Here is a 14066-nt window from a genome sequence, read left to right on the forward strand (position 1 = left end):
CACTCCTCGGGTATTTTGAAAACATGTCCCTTTGAGGTCCAAGTCATACCAGGTACACATCTTTTACGTTTGTCAAAGGAACAACAGGACAAAAATGGAAATTCAGATTTTTCAATGTATCATACCATCTCTGAGCCTAATAGCACTAGAGTACATTTCTAGAGCTATTAGAACTTGGATGTAAAATGTCTCAAAACTAATCAAGACCTGTGAGGGTTAAATTACTGCCCTATCCACTCTACCTCCATTGTACAAAAATATTTTGCAACGAGCCTGGGCAAGATTCAACCACATAATAGTTTTGTATTTGAGGTAATTTCCCCACAACACTTTAAGCCTAAGCAATGCAGTGATAATATAAACTTTGTAGCCTTTCCAATAAAGGTTTATAAAACCAGTTCCTCAGCAGTCTTCAGTTCTTCTGCCTAGGTTGTGTGTGTGAGTGTGTGTATGTGTGGTGCTGGGGACTGAACTCGGGCCCTTGTATATGCTAGGCAGCTGCTTTCTCAGATTTGCAATCCCCAGCTGCTCTGGGGTTTTCTTGTTTTGTTGTTTTTGTATTTTGTTTTTATTTTTTGACTAGAACAAAGAAAAATTGCAAGCAGGAGACCTCTGACCTGCAAGTGCTTCTAACTGAGTCATTTTCCAGTTTCTCCATACCATAAAGTGTATCTTAAGGAAATGCCCATGTCAGTGAGTACCAGTCGGCAGTTGATTCTAGAAGTTTTCATCATGCCAAAAAAAACCAAATCTCATGTCCTAATTAGTCTTATTTCATTTTCTCTCCAACCCTTTATGCAGTCACTCTTTCTGTTTAGACACACTGCTCTGAAAATGTGTCTTTGAGATTACATCATATAGAACTTTTTTTTTAACCAAACATTCAGTATATGAGTATGCCACAGGTTTTATTCACTTCCTAGTGGACATTTGGAATACACCATTCAGTCTGTAACTGTGAACTCAAGCAAGTTATGTGTGGGATAAATTCATTTAGGTGCATACCCAAGAGTAAAATTGAGTTGTAAGACCATCTAAGGAACTGCCAAAGTGGCTCGACCTTTTTTTTTTTTAATTGACGTTCTGCCTCCAAATACGAGGAGTGAGGGTGTCAGATCCCCTGAAAGTGGAATTACAGTTGTGAGTTGCCATGTGGGTGCTGGGATTTGAACCCCTGTCCTTTGGGTGAGTAGCTGGTGCTCTTCACTACTGAACCATCTCTCCAGCCCCCATGGCTGTAACTCCTTACCATCCAGCACTGCAAGGGCAGTTTTCATCTGACCCAACCTTTGGTTACAGCCTCCCCTGTGGATAGAAAGCACTTTTGATTTGTGTTTCCCTGATGACTAATGTTCATGTATCCTTTCATATGTTTAATTGGCTATTTATATATCTGAGGCACTTTATCCTTTCCCATGTTCCAGAACCCTGCATAGTCATCGTCATCTGCATGAAGCGCCTGATGCTCTGATGATGGTGGTAACTTCCTTCTTTTTCAGGGCTTTAGACACATGAGAAATACTTGTTTTGAGACAAAAGATTTGCTGTTGTATTCTAGGCTGCCTTTGAAGAATTCAGGGCAATTCAATTAGCTCAGCCTAGAAATGCACCAGCCTTGATTCCAGTTTCTTACCCTTCATTTCAACAATTCCTTCTGAAGTATATACTTGGGCTCCTACTCTCCTCAGATTGCTCTATATGTTTATACTATAGTTAGGTCCGTAGGTTGCTCCAGTTCTGGAGGGTAGGCCTGTGCATAGCTGCTCCTTAGATCTCCACTCTCCCCTGCCCTATGAACTGGGCAGCTCATGACTCAGTAGATATTTGTTCAACCAACCAACCAAAAATACACCAAAGAAAATCTAATAATGCAGTATGGTATCAGTTACTTAGTTAGGTTCTTGATGAGAAATGTGAACCAATTTGTGAAGGTACGTACCTTTCTTGTTTTTTGGTGGGGGGGTTGTTGGTTTGTTTGTTTTTGTTTTTCAAGACAGGGTTTCTCTGTATACCCCTGGCTGTCCTGGAACTCACTTTGTAGACCAGGCTGGCCTCAAACTCAGAAATCCGCCAGTTCTACCTCCTGTCAGTCCCTTGACAGGATAAGACTGAAGCCCTGACAACAATGGGCCAGTTGTGGGCACAACCATACCTTGACTGGAACTGCTTAGATGTGTATATCCTTGGCCCCCTTTTATTTTTTTTTAAAAGATTTATTATTATAAATAAGTACACTGGAGCTGTCTTCAGACTTACTAGAAGGGGGTGTCAGATCTCATTAAAGGTGGTTGTCAGCCACCATGTGGTTGCTGGGATTTGAACTCAGGACCTTCAGAAGAGCAATCAGTGCTCTTATCCACTGAGCCATCTCACCAGCCCTCCTTGGCCCCTTTTTTGTTTGTTTTTGACAGGGTTTCTCTGTGTAGCCCTGGCTGTCCTGGAACTCACTCTGTAGACCAGGCTGGCCTCGAACTCAGAAATCTTCCTGCCTCTGCCTTCCAAGTGCTGGGATTGAAGGTGTGTGCCACCACGCCCAGCCCTTGGCCCTTTTTTAATCTTTAATTTTACTTACGGACCCTGAAGATGGACTTCAGGAGCTTGCTGAATCTCTTCATCCCATTCCCACTACATTGGATATTTTTCTGCTTTCCACGTAAGTTTGGCTCTCTATTGGCATATTGAGGATAAGTAGCCAGGCTTAACTTGGGGCACAAGTAACCACCAAATTGCATAGTGCCAGGGTGTGGCTTCACACTAAACTCAGCAGCCTCCTTTCTTGGCACATCCTTAGGTAGGATAGTATTTTGCAAGACTTAACCATAGCCACCACAACTGTCATCACCAACTGGTTTGGTGACAGTAGCACAAACAAGTTTCTCTTCTACTTTGAAGTTGGCTGAGTATGTCCAGTCTGTGCAAGGGGTGCCTATCTGCTCATTCCACCTAACAAAACAGTGGACTTGCCCATTGTGATGGTGAGTCCAATTGTCCACATGATAGGATCTTAAATAACTTAAGAAACATGTCTCATGGCCAGCATGTTTGTGTGGGCAGTTCTGGAAGGAATTAAAGGAAGAGGCTGTTTCTCCAGACAGGCAGCACCCTCCAGCAGTTTTCCTAGATTTAAAGAGGGCCAGAAAACCAGTGTTGCTTGTCTGCCTGCCTTTGCTTCTTGCTAAGTGGGTGTATTAATCCCATTGCTGACCCGACTGCCACTACCCTTAAGTGACATCGGAATCCAGCTTCAGACTGAACTTAGCATCTGCAGGTCTTTAGTGCCAGATTGGGACTGCTGAAGTGTCCAGCACTCTGGTCTGAGGAGCTACTGTGCTCTTGGCTTTCCTCAGCATACTGTTGGTCTATTCAGCTCCTATCATGCAAGCCAGTCTAACACAATTTGCTCACATATCAGTTCCTCTCCTGGATGGACACTCCAATGCACACACTGCTCTTGTGCTTCCCAGCTCAGCTGTATAGTTAGTTCAGACTGCACCATGCGTACGAGGTGTGGCTCCACATTTCCAGTCCCCAGTGTATGGCTTACTGGCTTTTTCACTTGCCATCTTTCCAGCTCTTCCTTACGTTTGTAAATTATTGTTTTATATGTATGGGTGTTTATTCTGAATATCTGCCTGTGTTCTCTGACCATGCCTGGTGACTGTGTAGAAGCCAAAAGAGAGTGTTGGTTCCCCTGAAAGTGGTCATGGAACTCAGTGGCAGAGCCTTTGCCTTGTATGAGTAAGTCATTCGATTTGATCTGTAGTACCAAACACCCACAAATTCCTAGTGTACACAACACTGGCAATCCAAATGTTGACAGAAGTGCTTCGTGCTCTTTGATCTAAATCTTAGATGTGGAGGATCTGAAATAATGACGTGAAAACAAATTCTGAAAGAACAGGTTAGCCCTTTAATGCAGGACTGGGAGGCAAGCAGAAGCTTCTCTTTTCTGTGGCCTTGAACTTTCGGAGATCATCCTGCCTTTGCTTTCGAATGCTGGGATTATAAGTTTTAGGCAAGACATGAGTTACAATGCTTGGCCTTTTTTTCCCCCCAGATGAGTTTTTGCTATATTGCCCAAGCTGATCTCGGACAGCTCCTTGCCAGCAGGTTCAGGCTAGAGGAGAGCGGTCCAGATCCCTCCAGGGTCTCACCTGGGCTAAGTGGGATGGTGAGTGCCAATGGCCCAAAAGAAACACACCGGGGCCAGAGTCTGTCAAAGAAGGAACTCAACTTTATGGCATCAGCCTCTCGCTTATATAAGTTCAGACCATAGGGAAGGGGATTTTTGGTGGGGTGAGATGATGTAGGAGGCAGGGTGGGGTGACGAAGGGTATGAAATGACTGACAGGGCCAATGGCAAAGCTCTACATCAGCAATGGCGGGGCAGAGGCAGGGCCAAACAGGTCTTGCTGAGTCACCCGATACTGTAGTGACTGAGACAGGTCTCAAAACTGAGCCAGGCTCAGGTTTGTCCTCAAGGCCCAAACCAGGGCCAAAATGGGGCCAAACAGATCTCCAATGCCTAGAATCAAGTGATTCTCCCACTTCATCCTGGGATTAATCTCTTGTGCCATCATGCCTGGCTCTCAAATATGTTAAAAACGAATACAATCCTGCAGTACTGGACACCAGCAAGTTTTTTGTAACTTTTTTTTTCTTTCTTTCTAAACCATCAAGGCTCTTACGATGATATTATTTGGCTTCTCAAACAAGTAATGATTTGCACTTAAGTATAATTTTTAAATATGGAAAGCTGTGATATAACTCACAATAGAACCAAACCCATAAAATGGGGATCTGTATTTAATGGTATCTACTTAGGATAAACGAGGACACTGGATGCAGAATTTATAACTTGGACAAAGATTGAAGTAAGTCATGGAAGGTCCAGAAACCAATGGCCAATTCCAGATCACTGATATTCAAAAACATTTCGGCTCTTTTACTGTCTCACAGGTGGCGTGGATTGTGTAATGACCAAACATAAAGACAGTGCTTTGTTGGTCTTACACTTCAACCTGAGATCTAAAAATCTCCAGCTGTGAAAGCAACATAAACAGATACTAAGATATCAGCCCTCATCACACACCTGAAGCTGATGTCAGCCCATTATTTGCTACTCAATTTGTACAAGAAATTATGAGCATGGTACAGGGATACAGGATGCATTCAGTCAAGCACAATGCTGTGTAGATAGCTGAGAAAATATAGGTACTTATTAGTGAGATAGCCATGTAAAAGCCCAGTACCGACCTTATGTGCCAAACCTGATACCACCAGGAGCTGGGTTCCTCTATGCACCACTAGCTGTAGCTGGACTCTTTACATTGTGGCCTTTTCAAGGGCATCTAAAGATTAATTCTACAGAATACATCAGGAAAACTGAGCCATTCCTTCTGAAGGTAGAACTTGCCCTGGTCCCGAATATTTTGACTCCCAACATCTCCAAACAACTCTTTGAGAAGAGCATGGTAGGACAAAAGGGCAATACTCCCATTCTTTTCTCACCCATTGGTCCAGAAAGATACATCTTATAGCTGGAACTTCAGAGTCTAGGTCCCCGGGTATGTGGTTTGAATGAGATCTCTTCCCATAAGCCTTGGGCAGTTGACTACTTGGCCACCAAGTTGGTAGCTAGTTGGGGAAGATGCGTTGTGGCATTGCTGGAGGAAGTATATCACTGGAGGTAGACTTCTTTCAAAGGACTCTTCCCCTTTTAAGTTAGCCATCTCTGCTTCCTGTTTGTGGTTAGAGATGTGTTCCCGGCTACTGCTCCAGCCAGTATGCCTGCTTCTCGTTCCTCTGGAACCATAAACACTATATAACCCTGCCTTCTGCAAGCTGCCTTGGTTTCTCACGGCGACAGAAGAGTAAAGACAGCTGCCTCAGTCACAACCTGGGTCATCAGCCCGTCATCAGCAAGGCTTTAGGGACAGAGAAGCAAACTCTACTGGCCACACTCCTGTCATTTCTTCAGAGACCTACATCTGTCTCAAATACATTCACAGCTTCCTTATCTTTTCTTATATTTATTTATTTATTTATTTATTTATTTATTTATTTTGGGTTTTTCGAGACAGGGTTTCTCTGTGTAGCCCTGGCTGTCCTGGAACTCACTCTGTAGACCAGGCTGGCTTCGAACTCAGAAATCCGCCTGCCTCTGCCTCCCAAGTGCTGGGATTAAAGGTGTGCACCACCACACCCGGCTCTTATATTTATTAACAAAATACCACTCAATATAACAGCACTCAAAATAATATGGGTGAGCAGGAAGCCAGAATGCCTTTGTTTTTCTTTTCTTTTCTTTTAAATTTATTTATTTCATGTATGTGGGTATGCTGTTACTGTCTCCAGACACACCAGAAGAGGGCATCAGATGCCCATTACAGATGGTTGTGAGCCATCATGTGGTTGCTGGGAATTGAACTCTGGAAGAACAGTCAGTGCTCTTAACCACTGAGCCATCTCTCCAGCCCCCAGAATGCCTTTGTTAATGTGACATGGTCCTTCTTTTTTTTTTTTTTTTTTTTTTGGTTTTTCGAGACAGGGTTTCTCTGTGTAGCCCTGGCTGTCCTGGAACTCACTTTGTAGACCAGGCTGGCCTCGAACTCAGAAATCCACCTGCCTCTGCCTCCCAAGTGCTGGGATTAAAGGCGTTCGCCACCACGCCCGGCCTGACATGGTCCTTCTTATTTTTATACTTTTAAACAATATATTCTTTTATGTATTGGTGTTGTGCCTGCATGTATGTGTACCATCTGCCTGAAAGATCAAAAGGGCATCAGATGGAATGGAACTAGAATTACAGACGGTTGTGAGCTACACTGTGGGTGCTGGGAACCAAATCTGCGTCCTGTGCAAGAGTAGCTTGTCATCTTACCTGCTGAGCCATCTCTCTAGATCTTTATTATGGTTGTGCTTCTGTACGTTTTTGTTTTGTTTTGTTTTGTTTTGAGACAGGGTTTCTCTGTGTAGCCTTGTCTGTCCTGGAACTCACTCTGTAGACCAGGCTGGCCTCTTCCTTCCAAGGGCTGTGGCTAAGGGATGAGCTCCCACTCCTTGACTATTGAGATAGTGTTGCTACATAGCATTCACTGGCCGGAACTTGCTATGTAGACCAGGCTGGCTTCAAATGCAGAGATTTGCCGGCCTCTGTCTCCTGAGTGCTGAGATTAAAGGTGTGTGTGCAGCACCACGTGGCCCTGCACTTACTTGCTCCATGGTGTGAATGTGGGACTCAGAAGACAACCTGTAGCAGTCAGTCAGTCACTCAGGCAGTCAGTCAGTCAGTCAGTCAGTCTCTTTCTACCTTAGGTTCCAGGAACCAAACCAACATCTTCAGGCTTCATGGGAAGTCATCTGGACAGCTGCCAATGTTACATATTTTTATCTGACCAAGACATTCTACAGCATTGAGTAGTATATCATGTTTCAGTGATTAATGCTTTGTTAGTATTAATCCATACACACTCTAAGATATCTTATAAACCCAGTGACTAAAAACGCACCATACATAATACACAGTGTGGAACCCATCTGAAGACATTATATTGAATCATTGGAAATCCAAGGGTCTGGAGCTGGGTATGGTGCACACCCTGTAACGCCAGTACCAGGGAGGAAGAGGCAGAAGAGTCGGGACTACACGTCCATGCTCCTCATACTCAGTGCTGTGGTCAATCCTGAATGACAATTAGTAGGACTTAGAAGCACCATGACAACAAGTATTTGGTCATATACGTGTTTAATCTTTGTTAGGTTATTTGAGAGAGGAAGACACACCCTTAATGTGGGAAATACCATTCTGTGGTCTGAGGTCCCATAATGAATAAGAAGGAGAAAGTGGGCTCAATACAAGCCCTCATCAGGGTGGACAGTTCCCTCAAGGCCTTGCTGCCAGGACTTCCTGCTACCTTGGACTGTGCCCTCAAACTGTGAGCCCAAATAAACTCCTTCTTCCTTTCTCAAGATGCCTTTCTCAAGGTGTTTTATCATGGCAAACAGGAAAAAAGAATACTAAAAAAAAAAAAAAAAAAAAAAAAAGACTGTCATGAAGTGGGGCTGTTGCCAAGATAAACCCAACCATATAGTTCTTACCTGTTTGGAACTGGTTTATTGGAGGAACATGGAAGAGTTTTGAAACTTTGGGCTAGAAAAGCCTTTGAGTACTACAGGCAGAGTTTAGTGGGTCATGCCCGTGGGAACCTGGAGAATAACTCTGAGAGCAATGGGGACAGCAGAGGCCTGGTTCACAAGGTTCCCAGTGAAGAGCCAGTGGGACCATTCATGGGATGTTCTGGGAAATAGTCCACCTGTGTCATAAGAGCCTGAATCTGGTTGAATCTAAAGGCTTGTTGTCTCACTCCAGGCCTCTGCTGACGAAACATGCCATGGTGGGGAGCACAAGTCACTGAAGAGAGGAGGACTGGCGAACGAGCAGGCAGGAGTTCAAAGCCAACCAGGACTACACAGTGAGACCATCTCAACATTACCCCCTACCCTCCCATCTAGAATATCTGTAGTTTCTGATCTGTATTTAACACACTCAACTGTACAATAAAATATAATTTGCCCCCTAGAGAGTTGGTGTGTGTCCTATGTGGGCTCCTGTGAGGGACGCTACAAAACATTTCTCTGTCCACTTAGCTACCAACTAGCTGTGACTCCCACAAGCAGCTCACTACACAACTCCAGCACCAGGGGATGTGATGCCTCTGGCCTCTGTGAGCTCCTGTACTCGTGTGCACACACATACACTTCTTTTTGTTTGTTTGTTTGTTTGTTTGTTTGTTTGTTTTTGAGACAGGGTTTCTCTGTATAGCTCTGGCTGTCCTGGAACTCACTTTGTAGACCAGGCTGGTCTCAAACTCAGAAATCCACCTGCCTCTGCCTTCTGAGTGCTGGGATTAAAGGCGTGCACCACCATGCCCAGCTACACATACACTTCTTGAACACACATCCTCCATGCCCACACTAAAGTGGCCTGTGTTAGTGTAGCACCATCCCTTTTCCATGGGTTGTTTCTTTTTTTTTAATATTTATTTATTTATTTATATGTAAGTACACTGTAGCTGTCTTCAGACACTCCAGAAGCGGGCATCAGATTTCGTGACGGATGGTTGCGAGCCACCATGTGGTTGCTGGGATTTGAACTCTGGACCTTCGGAAGAGCAGTCGGGTGCTCTTACCCACTGAGCCATCTCACCAGCCCCTCTAAATTTTAATAAAGATATAGAAAGCATATTTTTTTAAACAATCTTAAATTTGAAAGCCATATTCCAAGACGAATGTGGCCTGGGAAACCTGGGTAAGATCAATATAATGTCTTATAGCACAACCTGACCCATCGCTTCTCCAGCTCCTGTCCCTACCTCTCCGGCCTTAATCTCTTATTTTACTGCCAGCAGAAAGCAAAAGTCCACATTAGTTTTAAGAACTTGTTAGAGCCAGGAATGGTGGCACGTGCTCACAATCCCAGTGTAGAATGTAAAGGCAAGAGCCTCAGGAGTTCAAGGTCAACCTTAGACTACACAGTAGTTTAAAGTCAGCCTGGGGTACAGATGTATTAGCATACTAGGCAGCCAGAGAGCAAGACACCCTGTCAAAACAGAAACAGAAACAAAAGACCCCCAAAGTTTCTCCAACTCAGCAACTCCCTGTCTTTAGGGTCAAACCCTAAGAAGCAGAAGCTGGGTCCCCAATGGAGGAGTTAAATGACTGAGGGAGCCGAAGGGGTTTGCAACCCCATAGGAAGAACAACAATACCAACCAACCAACATTCCGGCCCCCTCCCCAGAGCTCCTAGATACTAAACCACCAACCAAAGAGGACAGATGGAGTGACCCATGCTCCAGCTACATATGTAGCAGAGGATGACCTTTTTGGGTAGCGATGGGAGGAAAGACCCTTGGTCCTGTGAAGGCTTGATGCCCCAGTGTAGGGGAATGCCAGCTCAGGGAGGTGGGAGTGGGTGGGTGGGGGAGCGCCCTCATAGAAGCAGGCAGAGGGGAGATGGGATAGGGGGTTTCCAGGCTGGGAAAGGGGATAACATTTGAAATGTAAATAAAGAAAATATCCAAGGGGGAAAAAAAAGCAGCAGCAGAAGCTGTTGGTTAGAGTTTGTGATACTTAGGTACATTTACTGTTCAGGAACACATATATATTTATGTGTTCCTATAAAACATATACTTGTGCATATTTAAAATATATAAGATATTAAAAATATATGCACATATACACAGATCCACTCAACAGTGACATCCAGTCAACCATTTATTGCTTCTGTTGTTGTTTTCAGTTTTGTTGTGACTAGGTCTTTTTTGTTTTTGTTTTTTTCAAGACAGGGTTCCCTGGCTGTCCTGGAACTCACTCTGTAGACCAGGCTGGCCTTGAACTCAGAAATCCACCTACCTCTGCCTCCCAAGTGCTAGGATTAAAGGCATGTACTACCACTGCCCAGCGTGACTAGGTCTTATTAGGTAAATCAGACAGGACTAAAACTCGCAGACACCAGTCTGCCTCTGCCTCCCCAGTCCTGGGATTAAAGTGTATGCATGCCATCATACTCAGCCCCACGAAACTTTTAGTTTTTATTGACCAAGCTGCTCAGTCACCACTCTGGAAGTATTTTATTGTTCAGAGCTTCCCAGCATGGTTGTTACAAAGACCCATGCTAAGGAGGCAGAAGAACTGATGATGCTAAGTAGTAAAGAGCATGCAGGCCTGCGCCTGCTCACATCCAAATGGAAACAATGTCTCTAAGGTGTGGCTGTCCAGGTCCAGCCTGGCCAGGTTTCCACAGCCCCACCCACATGCTACCGCTCGAGTGATGCTGAAACCCAAAAGGCATGGCAACAGAACCTGTAGAAAATCCAAACTAACGTAACCAGCCATCCTACGTGAAGATAATCTCTTAGAACAGCTAAACTTTTATTTAAAAAGCAAATCAAGCATATTTGTCATCTTAAAAAAAAAAACATGTAAACATTGCAAAATTTGGAGGGTTATTTATAATCTGAAGACACTTATAAAAATTATTGGACTTGTTAGGACTATAAATACTAACCCTTACACCTCTACCCCCCTCCCCCCATGAAAAAAGCCAATTGTTACAAAAATATAAAAAAATATTCTAGCTTCTAGTTAACCTTTCATGGAAGAATCTCAGAGCTCTGGAGCATATCTGGATTATATGCCTAGCGAGCACACATGGTACCTTTTCAGCTTCTAAAGGAAAAGCTGTAGAACGTCACATCCTGTTATGGATGCGGCTACTTCCTTCACAGTAACGCAATGCTTGTGAGTGTTAACAACTTGACGTTCTGTTTTAAAGTCACACCCTCTGCAGTGTGGGACCATAGGGCAGGAGGCTGGTTTCAGCCTCACTCCACAGCCTTAACATCGTTCTCTCTCTGGCTCCGTAAACTCCCTTGGCTCACTGCATGGGTACCCAGGCTCCTGAGCGGGAGCTCCGGACAGCTTTCCTCACTCTCACTGAAGAACAGAGACAGTTAAGAGACAAGCCTGGCCTGGCGCTCCCTATAGCACCTGTTTCCTTGGTGCGCCCACATGGCCCACCCAGGTGTGCTAATTCAAGGAATATATTTGCTTGGTGGCTGCTACTTTGTGACACACAGGGAAGCCTGATGATATAGGATGCTGTCCGCAGATCAGGGAGGGAGGCAGGAAACTGATGTGAAGAGAACACTGAATCAGATTGCATGCACTCCTTCTTGGCAGCCAGTGTAACCAGGCACGGTGATCAGTTAGTTACAAATGAACCAAATTCAGTTTGAAACCATGAAAAACAACTTTCAGGACCTTGGAAAAGGGATTGCCTCCGTTTTCAGCCCTTGCTTATTTCTGCTGCAACCAGCAGAGGGCGATGGTATGCATCAAGGCTCAGGCAAACCTGGAGAAAACTGTTCTAGGTAGCCAGTGCAATCTGAGCTGGTATCTGATGTGACCCCTGTCCTACTACTGACTTCGATATTCTTGCCTGTGATGCGCTGCCTATCTCCAGACCAGAATGGCCAGCTTTCTCTGAGTTCTCACTAGACTGACTTGCAAGTTTACTGTCCAAAAGGCTACATTTTCACACTGGTCAGGGTTTGATTTCATGGATCTCACTATTGATTTCTGGATTCCCAGCCCTTATCATGTCAAGTCACATATTTCCCAACACCTGCTTGTTTCTCCAGATCTGACATAATCTCATTTCCATGTACTCTGGCTCCTTAAGACCCAAAGGAACTTTCCAAACAGAATAGTGATTCAGAGAATCCTAAGTACATCTGCCAAGCAGGATGACTCTACTTTGGTTGCATTTAAAAAAAAGAACAAAACAAAAACAAAAACAAAAACAGGGCCTGTGAGACATTGCAAAACCACTGTTTGCTCGAAGAACTCTCAAACATCAAGGCACAAAGAAAGAAGTCTCCTTGGGGAAATGAAGATGAACAGCGTTGGTGGCCTGTCTGAGGTCTGAGGCAGAGTCCTTGAGGAAGGCCTGGGTGGTCTTGGGAGAGTCTGGCTCCGGTGCCTGAGGCGTCCTCATGAGTACTGCTCCAGGAACTTCAGGTGAAAGTCCTTCACCTTGTGGAGCACGGTCTTCAGTTTCTCCACGGGAGGGAGAATTGTCATTCTGTCAGGAAGGCGAACAATATCAGCCTGGCTGTTCACAGGATGAACCCAACACCACCACCCAACATAGAATGCCAGTGTTTATACACAGGCATTTCTACTACAGTCAGACCTGTAAAGCAATAAACCAGATTCTGAGTCACCAAAATGTATTCTTCATTACCGCAGAAGGCTGCACCATGGTTGTTGCTGTTGTTGTTTGTATATTTATTTATTTATTTATTTATTTATTTATTTAGGTTTTTCGAGACAGGGTTTCTCTGTGTAGTCTTGGCTGTCCTGGAACTCACTCTGTAGACCAGGCTGGCCTCAAACTCAGAAATCCGCCTGCCTCTGCCTCCCAAGTGCTGGGGTTAAAGGCGTGCGCCACCACGCCCGGCTGTATATTTATTTTAAGACAGGGTTTCTCTACGTAGCCCCAGCTGTCCTAGAACTTGCTATGTAAACCAGATTGGCTTTGAAACACTAGCTGATATGGAACTCACCCTGATGCTCAGGCTGGCTTTGAGGTCACAGTAATCCTCCTGCCTCAGCTTCTTAAAGTGATTGCATTACAGGGATGCCCCACTACGTATGGCTCCAGGAACACATTCTGACTAGAACAGAGACCTTTCTAGAACATGACTTTTTTTTCCCTTCCTGTTTTGTGGTGTTAGGGATTGAATTTAGGGCTTCATACACGCTAGACAAGTGGTCAAACTATATTCTAGTCCTAGAACATAACTCTTAGCCTTTCTTTCAGAAATTGAATCCTGCCCCCGTGTGTGTGTGTGTGTGTGTGTGCGTGCTAAGACATATGGGTGTGTCCCAGTATTCAGTTTCTGACAGTAAGCCAATCTCAAATCACAGGTTTCACGTCAAAGACATTTCCAGTTCCCACAAAAGTAACCTCTCTCTCTCCAGTCCTGACAACACTTTTCCCACCTCAATCACACTCTTGGTGACGTGATGGGCACAGAAGCTAGGACCTCACACTTGCGTAAGATCTACCACTGGGCTACCCTGCCACCCCAGCTCTCTGTTTCAGATGGACCGTGGATTGCAGCAGAGAACCTGACCAAGGATAAAAGGGCCAGGTAGGCAGTTAGTCCATCTGAGGACACAGCCCATATCTTTGACTGTTCAAAGACTTGGCTCTAGATGTCAGCAACTCATGACAATTCTTTTTTTAGCATCTGCTACAAGAGATACTGCCGCAGGAGCTGTGAAGAAATAACTGTGTTATGATCAGAGTTGGCCTCTGTGAGGGACATTTGCCTAACAACTCTGGGAATCCATGTGTCCATCTGTACAGGGCTGGACAAGGCATGGCTATAAACAGCCTCTCGGTTTGTGGACCAAATTCTGTCTCAGTGTAGTACCTTAAGAGGCTTTGGGGCCCAGGATAGTGTCATGGCCTATAGTGCAGCCAAGGAGCTACA

At 44.7% G+C, this 14066-nt stretch overlaps 1 protein-coding gene and 1 pseudogene across 1 annotated transcript in view; one reads left to right on the top strand and one right to left on the bottom strand.

The window, feature by feature from the left end:
* Positions 1-4881: 4881 nt before the first annotated feature.
* On the top strand, positions 4882-5059 carry LOC147002367 (ATP synthase F(0) complex subunit k, mitochondrial pseudogene; annotated as a pseudogene).
* Positions 5060-10612: 5553 nt separating this feature from the next.
* Gpt2 (glutamic--pyruvic transaminase 2) overlaps positions 10613-14066 on the bottom strand; it is a 33953-nt gene continuing 30499 nt past the window's right edge. Inside the window, exon 12 of the mRNA XM_021169462.3 lies at positions 10613-12646. Coding sequence (XP_021025121.1) covers positions 12556-12646 — 91 coding nt within the window. The 3' untranslated portion in view covers positions 10613-12555. The remainder of the gene's footprint in view (positions 12647-14066) is intronic.

Source organism: Mus caroli, unplaced genomic scaffold (assembly GCF_978045245.1).
Source record: "Mus caroli unplaced genomic scaffold, Mus_caroli_1 scaffold_10, whole genome shotgun sequence".
In the NCBI taxonomy this organism is placed as follows: domain Eukaryota; kingdom Metazoa; phylum Chordata; class Mammalia; order Rodentia; family Muridae; genus Mus; species Mus caroli.